The sequence below is a fragment of the Lottia gigantea genome (genome assembly GCF_000327385.1).
Source record: "Lottia gigantea unplaced genomic scaffold LOTGIsca_23, whole genome shotgun sequence".
In the NCBI taxonomy this organism is placed as follows: domain Eukaryota; kingdom Metazoa; phylum Mollusca; class Gastropoda; family Lottiidae; genus Lottia; species Lottia gigantea.
Window position 1 is genome coordinate 2,686,856 of NW_008708645.1, and position 11,389 is coordinate 2,698,244.

The 11,389-nt window shown below is 36.4% G+C and overlaps 1 protein-coding gene across 1 annotated transcript; it reads right to left on the minus strand.

Annotated features, from left to right (window-relative positions):
- Positions 1-1,615: 1,615 nt before the first annotated feature.
- LOTGIDRAFT_231862 (hypothetical protein) lies at positions 1,616-10,539 on the minus strand (the record flags this gene model as incomplete). The annotated part of the gene is made up of 6 exons (XM_009055039.1): positions 1,616-5,480; positions 5,944-6,017; positions 6,300-6,406; positions 6,900-6,932; positions 7,202-7,523; positions 10,498-10,539. The coding sequence occupies 6 exons, from the start codon at positions 10,537-10,539 to the stop codon at positions 2,243-2,245; spliced, it is 3,816 nt and encodes a 1,271-aa protein (XP_009053287.1). The 3' UTR covers positions 1,616-2,242.
- Between the last annotated feature and the right edge of the window lie 850 nt (positions 10,540-11,389).

The window sequence follows — 11,389 nt, forward strand, 5'->3', positions numbered from 1 at the left end:
ACTTCTACACTGTATTTAACAGTATTTATATTCTATTTAAGGGGCAGTATACAAAATATTCATTATCAAAAATGTTGTAAATTATACCTGTTTTATTAACATATTTATATTATCTACTTTTAAAGGGGTTAATTAAAGACAGAGTCGATTGTTGATTAACATAACAACTCTATATTTGGCGTTTATTTTACTCAAATCTGTACAGTAGTTTTGTACCAAAAACCATAATGAATTTAAAAAGTTTACGTAAATTTAAATCAAAACTTTCTGTAACCTTAAGGGACACATTTCTCTAGATTTTGGTGTATAGTTTTCCAAATTTGAGCAAAAAATTTTTTCGACCTGCAAAAAAAACCCAGAATGCCCCTTTAAATAATTTATGTTCACAAGCCAAGTTAGTTCCTTGTAAATATTACGTGTACATTTTCTAGGCCATCATTAGTCTGGTATTGTGAATTGAGATTTCATGATGATTATATTTTTTGATGGAATTAAACATTTGTACCATAATATATTATAATGTAGATAAGAAGGTGCATGACACTTGGCGAATCAAATAGTTTTTATAGATGGTCCGCTTCATGGTGACCGCGGATGGTTTGATTGTTACAGTGATATGAGCATTCATTAATATTCAACCGGAACACGAACGAGTCCATCTTCTGCTGCCTACATGCTTGTGTTTCGGGTATTAAATTCCCGTCAGGAAAGAGCGTTTCAGAGACAGTGATAACTGTGCAAGTAAATTCACGCCACGTTCGTTAAATCATGATGTTTGGAAATTGTGCTATGCAATTGTCACATGAGCTTTTTTTTGGCGGGGAGGGGGGAGCGGGGAGATCATTTTTAGTTATTTTTAGAAATTGTTACATTTGTACATTGTTTGAATTGATAAAAGTTTTTTTTTATTTGAATGGGATAATTTAGTTTAGTGGAATCTTATTTCAGAAAGAGTTTCTTCCCCTTAACTATCATTTTGTATGTATTGTAGTTGGTACACAATTGAAATATATTTTGAGGCCTATCTAGAAATTAAACGGACCTCAAATTTGGTCTAATTTTTAATTAGTGTCGACTGGAAATAGAAATTGTCTTAAACATTTCTCGTCAAGGGGCGCAACCCATATGTTATCATCGCTATGAGCTATGATCGTTCGCATTTCCAAACCGGTCTGTTATAATGTAAAAACTATATGCTGTAAGTAACTACTTCCGGTTTCTGTCTCAACCAATATGACTGAAAGGCATAATAAGCAAATACGTCAAATGGCATGCTCATTCATCCAGTCCCTAGTTCTTAACTTGATGAGAAAGGCATATAATCTGTGTTATTTGGGTGCTCTGTCACGTGAGTAAAGAGTAAAGGTTCTGTTGCGGCAAAAATAAAAAAAAAAGAATTATTTCAGTTGATCCACGAAACCCTTCCACTGTATGATCGTGAAACAGGCAAGTCATATATTCAGCGGGGCAATGGTGTAAGGTGTTTAGTTGCAGTACTGGAATTGATCGGTTGTTAGAATTTTTCAGGGGGAATCCAATTTTTCTGAGGGGGAGGGGGGCATTACCCTACTTACCCCCTATAACACAATAGCAGATAATAAATGACACACAGGTGTATAAAAATGATTTTATGTAAAAATGATTTTATGTAAAAATGATAAAAATGTGAGTATTAGATACATATATTATATAAAAAATCAAATTAATAACAAATATAATTGCATTTAACATTATTACTGTCTTATTATATACAACATATCATTCGTTTGGACCAGCCAACGAAAATCACGATACTCACAAAATGAGCGATTCATTAATAACCTATTGAAGAGTTAGATATACGATTAATCTGGACATTCGGATTTTGTTCGAAAATAATTTAACAAATAAATTAATGAGAAAAGTAGTACACCTTCCTTTTACTTCCGAAACAAAATTGACAAAAACAAATAAATGATTGAACACTGGGAGAAAAGATTTGGTCACATTCCTCTTTTAATACAGCTGACACACACACACCCCCTTTAATAATTTTTAATAGGTGGTTATCCATAGATAGTCCTTCTGTTAATTATGAGTATCCTCCATATGTTACTGGTACTCTTTGATGTATATCAACGCAGGGGTGAGACAAAAAGACTATATCCGAAATAACGTAAGATGCAGTGTCTATAGCACGGGCTCTGTCTTGCATAATTGCCAAAGACATAACAAGTCTAGAATCAAACACCTATTAACAGTTTCAGACTGTACTGGTGACATCCGATATGGTAAATGTGGGTGAAATAGTTTGGTCCATAGGGGATGTTGTTGTAAGACTTGCTTGGTCTGTTGATGATATGGCTTCAGCAGTCATACTGCTTGTTTCTTGTGCAGAAGAAACCACGATAGATGCACTCGATGGGTCTAAAGATTTGGTTTCGGATACAGAGTCTGATGTAGCACTGACGGATTGTGAAGCTAACATTTCCACCGTTGTTGATGTCTCAATACTTGTGGACAATTGTTCTACACTTGTTGATGTCGGACTTATTGACATGACAGAAGATGTCATCGTCGGTTGTACATCAAGAGTTGACACCGTTGACATTGAAGGCATCATAGAATATGTGGTTACTGACTCAGTATTTGACGTCATAGGCTGTTCTACTACTGATGGGGATGATGATGACACTGTCGACAAGGACAATTCGATTGGAGTTGATGAGGACACTGACGGTATTGAAGCAGAAGATTCCATTGACACTGAAGATGTGGTCGATACTAACTGATCCATTGATGGCGTCACAGATGTAGTTACTGACTCAGTATTAGACGACATCGGCTGTTCTACTGTTGATGTCGTTGCAGATGTCATGATCGTCAGAGAAGATTCGACTGAAATCGATGATGACATTGATGGTAATGAAGCAGATGATGAATCCATTGTCATTGAAGACATTAATGATGACGACGACTGATCATTCATCGATGTGCTCATTGGTATTGTAGTTGTTGAAGACACCATGAGCAGTTCTCCTGCTGATGACGTTGAAGATTCAATTGTTGGCATTGAAGGAGATTCGACAAAACTTCCAGACGATGATACTATTGGCCTTGAAGTCATGTCTGATGATGACGATAACTGTTGCTGTTCCATTGATGACATTTCAGAGGTGACCATTGGCATGGTGGTTGTTGACTGTTCTACTGATGTCATCATTGTCACCGAGGCCGATTCGGTTCCAATTAGTGTTGATGAGGACACAAGCGGTTTTGTAGATGATGATTCCATTGAAACTGAAGATGTGGTTGGTGACGATGATTGTTCATCAATTGATGTCATCAAAGAAGTGGTCATATGCGTGGTAGCGGTCGAAGAAATTATTGACTGGTCTACTCCCGAGGGCGTTGAAGATAGCATCATTGTCACTGAGGGAGATTCGGCTGCAATTGGAGTTGACGAGGACATAAGCGGTAATGATGTAGACGATGATTCCATTGACATTGACAATGTGGTTGGCGATGACGATGATTGTTCAGCCATTGAGGCCATCACAGAAGTGACCTTTTGCGAAGTAGCGGTAGAAAAAATCATTGACTGATCTACTACTGATGGTGAAGATATCATGGGCGTTGAAGATTCAACAGGAACCGACGGCATTGATGTAGATGATTCCATTGACATCATGGTTGAGGATGAAGATAGCTGCTGTTGTCCCATTGATGACGTTAAAGAAGTGGCCATTGGCATGGTAGTGGTTGCAGACATCATTGACATCTCTTCTGCTATTGATGCTGATGAAGACTCCGGTTGCATAGATGAAGAGGATGATTCCATTGACATTGACATCATGGTTGATGATGAAGATTGCTGCTGTTGTACCATTGATGACGTTAAAGAAGTGGCCATTGGCATGGTGGTGGTTGCAGACATCATTGACATCTCTTCTGCTATTGATGCTGATGAAGACTCCGGTTGCATAGATGAAGATGATGATTCCATTGGCATTGACATCATAGTAGACGGTGATGCTAATTGTTGTTGCTCCATTGATGAGGTATCAGAAACAGGCGACTGGACGCTGCTTGATTGACTTAACGTTGAAGATTCGATATTTCCTGAATTGGAGGATTCAGAAACTGAAGGCTGGACACTGCTTGGTGTCAAACCATTTGTAGCCGCGCTAGTAACTGAATGGGAAGTTTCAATAGCGGATGAAGATGTAACCACCATGTCTTGTGATTCTGTTGATTGGACTGCCATTTGTTCAGTTGACGATGCTTCAATTTGTAATGAGGTGTCGGAAGCTGAGGTCTGGACACTGTTTGACGTTACTGGAGCCGTTGAAGTAGTAGCTGAAATTGGAGATGATGTAGCCATAGTTGTAATTTCTTGTGATTCTGTTGATTGTAGTGCCATTTGTTCAGTTGACGATGCTTCAATTTGTAAAGAAGAAGAGGTGTCGGAAGCTGAGGTCTGGACGCTGCTTGATGTTACCAGAGCCCCGGAAGTAGTAGCTGAGGATGAAGTTACGACGTCGGATGAAGATGTAACTGTAGATGCTATGTCTTGCGATTCTGTTGATTGGACTGCCATTTGTTCAGTTGACGATGCTTCAATTTGTACAGAAGATGGGGAAACCGAGGTCTGGACGCTGCTTGATGTAACTACAGCTTCTGGAGATGTTGAAGTAGTAGCTGAAATTGAAGTTACGACATCGGATGGAGATGGTGCAGTTGTCATGTCTTGCGATTCTGTTGATTGGACTGCCATTTGTTCAGTTGACGATGCTTCAATTTGTACAGAAGAAGGGGAAACCGAGGTCTGGACGCTGCTTGATGTAACTACAGCTTCTGGAGATGTTGAAGTAGTAGCTGAAATTGAAGTTACGACATCGGATGGAGATGGTGCAGTTGTCATGTCTTGCGATTCTGTTGATTGAATTGCCATTTGTTCAGTTGACGAAGCTTCAATTTGTACAGAAGAGGTGTCAGAAACTGTGGTCTGGACGCTGCTTGGTGTCACTACAGCATCGGGGGACATTGAAATAGTAGCTGAGGTTGAAGTTACGACATCGGATGAGGATGTAACTGTAGATGCTAGGTCTTGCGATTCTGTTGATTGGATTGCCATTTGTTCTGTTGTCGACGCTTCAATAGGAACAGAAGCAGTGGTGTCGGAAGCTGAGGGCGCACCACTGCTTGGCGTTGCTACAGCATCGGAAGCCGTTGAAGCAGTAGAGGGAGTAGGGGTTACGGCATCAGATGCAGATGTTGTTTGTGTAGTAGGCGTTTGTGTTGTCACAGCCTTTTGTTTGCATTCTGCATCACCTTGGTTGTCGTTACATTTATACGTTGTATCCACTTTGATATCTCCAAGTTGTCCATTTGAAACTTTTTCCTCTAAGAATATATTTATTTTAATCCTAAAATCTGCTATTTGCTGAACAACGGCTGATGGTATTTTCAATTCATACACTATAATAATACTTCCAGGCCTGGAAAAAATATAAAAAAGACAATATGAAAGTGGAAGTGTAAACCGGGGTATATTTTGAAAGGAAGAATTGGAAATAACGCTAATGGTGGAATGAAAATTTGGAAAAATATAATCAACTGAAATTTGATTTTATGAGGCGGACACCTCTCCCTTATCATCAATTCGACTTATTCTGATTTAAACAACCAGTTTTGCCAATTTTCCGTACATTCATTAGAAAATCTTCAATAAAAACGCTTACATAGCAAATTCAAGATTGATAGTTTTAAAGTTTACTTTTCTGATTAGACTAATGAAGATGGACAACGGCATGGACTATGCAATAATTGAGATTTTACCAGGACAGCGGCATTGGCCTACTCTTTTCTGACTGTCTGAAATCTTTCAGAAGGAAGATAAAGTCCAAAGGTGTCCCTGATTGAGCTTCTTGCTCATTGAGAAAAATGAAGAATAAAACTTACTTTACGCTGACGATGAAGCATTCTAACTTTTGATCTTTAACGGGAGATGTACTTTCAGAAAGTGTTGTCTTTACCTAAAATGACCAACACTGTGTAATCGTTGCTCTGTTTAATATGTTCAAGTTATCATTGGATATCAACAATAGTACAAAGTCGGTTGAAGTAGAAGATAAGGTGATCCGGGAGTGTAAGATTCCTTGCTCTACTATCGACACCCTTTACAATTTCTTATAATAGTGGAAATTAAATCGAGTCCTTGTAATAATTTCGCCTCAACACTTTAATATCTTTTCGTTCGAGACGAATATAAAGAGTAACAGAACTTATTTTCAAAAATGTTTCCTCGCGATACCTACCTTTGAACAAACCTCCTTTTCCAGGTTGGCATAGGCCTCGCTATTTTTATCATTGAGATCATCGGTGAAATTTCTGTCTGGTAAACGGAAGCCATTTTGGTATGATTCTGAAAAAGACAAACATTTATAAAGGAATAAGGTTTAACTTATTTAAGTTACAGATGTTGGATAAGATAGTGTTGGGTACAGGTAATGCTAGTTACAGATCATGTTGGATACAGATCATTTAAGTTACAGATCATGTTGGATATGATAGTGTTGGATACAGGTAATGCCAGCTACAGATCATGTTGGATACAGATCGTGTAGGATAAAGGCCGTACTAAATACATATCCTGTAGGATACAGACCATGCCAGTTATAGATCATGTCGGATAAAATGGTGTTGGCTATAGACCACTGAAGTTACAGATCACATCGGATGAGATAGTGTCGGACAAAGATTATGCCAGTTACATATCATGTCGTATATAGCTTTAAACAGGGCCAGCGATTACTTTTCACTGCCCTTACATAAATCGGTATCCAAAGTTTATGGATACATGTAAAGTACATGGAAGCAACATGTTGATGCTGTACAAGATAACAAAGAGCACATACCTGTTGGTGGTGTTGATCCCGATCCCTGGGTTACTGAAATAAAAGAGTGTTCATTTTGTATAATGAGGAATCATTGATTCTGATGAGATATAAATAGTATCCTTGATGTTTCCGGAATGGCATCCCAGTTTATTATCATTATTTCGGCAGATGCATCATAGTAGGATTCTTTGGTTATCTGTTTATTGAATGCTCGATGAATACCAATCAGTTGCTATTGCAGTCAAGGTATTAGACACAGTTAGAAATAGCTTGATATGATATTGTGAAGATGTAAGAAAGATTATTATAAATATACTCACAAACTATAGCTAATGTGATGGATGTTACAACTACAGCAAGCAGGGTCATCAATAAAAATACAAACAGAAACACTCTGCATGTCGCCCTTCTTTTAAACTTTTCTTCGTCAGTACTTCTGGTATCTGTTTCACTTCCCTTACTAGTGTGGCCAGATGCAGGGAATGGTCGACCACCATCTTCTGGTTGATAGTAAAATTTGTAAGCTCCGTGCATTTCATCTGAACGTATTACATTATCATATGCTACCATTGGATCAACCATTTGACCATCGTCTAATCGGGTTTGGGATCCCGACGAGTAAAGTGATACCAAATGTGGCCACTGAAATAAAATAAAAAGTGTGTGAACTCAAATTACAAATAGAAACTATAAAAAGTTTTTGATTTAAATTCGTTCCCTGCATTGACGATAGTCTAAAACTTCCATGGTCATTTTGTTGTTTTTGAATTGTAAACGTACTGGGTGCCGGATATGAATTCTGATAAGTAATACGTACAGCTGAATATAAGATATATTAGCTGGTAAAGCAAATATTTAGACGATAATAACCTCAATTTCAGTGTAGAATATCATGATAATTATATAAATTTACTTAAAATCTAATTTCAATCACATGTTCAAGGGGATTTTCCGCATCTTCGCTTTGCCAATGTATTCATTCCACAAGGCGATGGTGCCTACATAACACATATATGATGTCCGAATACCAAAAGTTAGAAAAAATATATTCTAATAGTTTATCCAATATAACAGTCGTATACCTTAGTATATCCCACCTTTTTACTTCACTAAAGTAACGGATATAAAAAGTATATCTAATATACACAGTTGTCACAAACCCAACTCAACAATGTGTCTTAATCAATCAGCATGCCCCTTGTAAATCTAAATTTGCACATTGTAATGGATATTTTTTCGTATACATATGGATGGAATTATTAGTCAAATCTGATTGACATGTCATACATCAATATTTTTGTTTTGTTTCGCAGTTCAAAGGATGTCATTTTTCTTGTGCTGTTTTATATTGTATTATAAGGCGAGGCTAGCATTTAAATGAAAACAGTGCATATCTGACAATAGAATTTACGAATATTTATTGACGATTGGGGGTTAAATCTAAGAAATCAATCTTCATGTCAAACCTGCAAACTTCCTGATTCATTAAAGGAATACTATCTCTTTGAATGGGCATAAAATTTGAAATCTCAAACTTGTTCAATAAGTGTTAAACACTTACAAGGTGCCATGACTAAAGAACAAAATCTCTATATAAGACAAAATACGTTTCAAAGCGTGTATCAAAAAAATACTTTATGGGATTCTGTCATATATTTTTGACACCAGGCAAGTCCACTGATGGACAAAGACTCATTTTGGGCAAGTTTAAAAGATTTCAATTTTTTGGACATCCTAAGAGTTAGTTTATCTTTAAAATACATTACTCCATAAATACTCATATATAGCGGCTTAACACGATGATTTTCGTGGAATACATTACATATTTTTCAATATTCATATAAAATACAAGGAAATTAGTTTTATTCATTCATTGCAGACTACATGGCGTTTGCCCGTCTTTATGGTGCAAAAAAGTAGGCCGTAAAACTCTATTCATTCGATTCAGTATTTCTCTTGATGTATCAAATGGAGTTTAACATCCTACTTTTCTGCACCATGTTAGCTAATGGAGACGGGCAACACCATACAGTGTGCAATGAGGGAATTTTTTTTGCTTATTCTTTTTCGATTTTCAACTTTCGAGGGATCTTTAACGCGAATTGTTATAGCACTCTTGGTCATGGTTTATTGTAACATCCGAACGACTTGACGCTTGTTTCTTTGTCAGCCCTATTGATATAGCAGATTGTATGGGCATGTGAATTCATATTAAAATGACGGGTTCACCAATCGATTTTAGCTAAGCTAATCAGTAATAGTATTCACAGCTTAATGCGAATTTTGAGCCGTCAAAAGCATGACTTGTGTGTCCAGAATTATCTGAGTTTGAAAGTTAAAATGACGACTCGTCTTTCTTGGGACTCTGCTATAGAAAAGCTATAATTATAGAAATAGAGAGTGGAATTTCTAGCTTGAGGTATATTTAGGGATTATCAGATTTTCGTGCGGTTCTGGTACTTCTGAAGACTATTTACATATATTCAAGACACAAAACGATCCCCGAGCCATGGCCGTTATTTAAATGAATTCAGAAATAGTATATCCATATATCTTATGCTTCTTTGCGTGGAAATAGTTAGAAACACACCTATACACCTTGTCATAAAATGGGAAATTAAACATATGTAACCGTCAGAAGTTATGGCCATATCAATTCATTAGCGTCAACTTATTATATTTACACTGGTTTTAATTGTCAACTACGTAACTTGCCTATAAATGTTTATGTATATAGGAAATTGATCGAACGGAAGTTTTTGTCAGAATACTTGATGGGAATTTTTCCTAGAGCAAAATTTTATTGTGTGGGCTTCTTCTTCTATGTAAACTTTCGTAATTCGTAGTTTCTTGTCCTGTAGGCTACATATTATTTCATAAGGTATCAAGACATTATGTTCAATACATGACATTGTAATTTTGGATATTCTGTTGTGAAACCTTATCATTCGAATTCGATTTCGATGTGGAAATTTGAAAATGTAAAGGAAGAGGACAACGGAACTTAACAAAGCTATACTGTCTTCGCACATTGGTAGTACTTTTTTCGCGTTTTTATACAAAAATTATGAGTATAAGCTACACAATAGCAGTGCTAGTCGTGATTTAACAGAAGAAAATACATAACAGAAAAATGACTGAAAATAGTCCTCTGTAAAACAAATTTAAAACTGATTATGTGTGTTTATCAACTCTGTTAAACAAATAATCGTTTATATTCGTTTTACTGATGAATGTGCTAAGACTGAAGTTTTCCACCTTCTGTTTTATTTGATATAATTGAAAAAGACTAGAGATCTAATGTTTTGATATGTTCTTAAATACACAACATCTATTGTAGTAAACCATTGACTAATAAAACCCTCCAGTAATACAGATGATGACCTTGATACTAATGTCAATCAATCAATAAAGGCAGTGTCCATTTGCCACACAACAATAGTGTTGTCTTATACTCATTCATTGTCAAGCTGTATTTGTTATCATGTTTCCTTTCCCCTCAGGCAATATGCGTCGGTGCATACTGACCTGGGTGATAAGATTCGTGATTATTATCATATTTCAAGAATTTACCGTAGTAAAATTATACCTTTGACCTCTTGTATTCATGCTTTACCTTGTTGTCAACACGGTCATCGGTAGCATATTTAATGTTCATAGTGCGACCCTTCTATTGACCCGTTAAACCCAATCAGGGAGTGTCACCAAGTGTTTAGGAATGCCATAAACTGCTTCACTGGCAACGCCTTCCGCCGTACTTACTTTCAATTCCGTCTTTGAACACGAGCTTTTGAAGAGTGTCACTGTTTTATATAATATAGGGTCATTTTATAATAATTTCTGTTTTAGATATGTCAAGCTCAACCACAGAGTGGCTCGAGGTATTCAGAAAATGGGGCATAAACTGCTTCACTAGCAAAACCTATCGCAGTACTCAATCTGAATGAACACTTTGAAAAGTGTCACGAAATTTACATTGCTGGAATGTGTACGTACATCCAGTCTTCGGGTTTTCGGTTCAGCATTCACTAAAAAAATTCCAAAATAACCAACATCCGTAACCCAAATCGTAGTATGGCATCTTAGGTCAGGTGGGTATTCCGGAAATGAGGAATGTCAACTTGCCACGGAACTCATCTTAGAGTTCAATTTCAAGAGCTTAAAACTGAAAAGTTGACGAATGTAAACACCACATTTTACATTACTATCTATGATACACACTTACAATGATACATACAGTGATACGTAAAATGATACACACTGTATGATGTGAAAACGCATTAATTTGAAAAATATGTTTTGAGGAATTTGTTTTCAAAGCAATAAAATATATCATATTATAAAATGTCATATGAACATGTCATATATATAATCTGACATTAAAATTAATTTAAAAAATCTGAAATTCGCTTTATTAATGTACTCTTTTTGTTATATACGTATTTAACTGGACGAGTAACTGAAGGATTTGTAACGATTTCCTTGGGAGTGGGAGTAATTTATGTTAT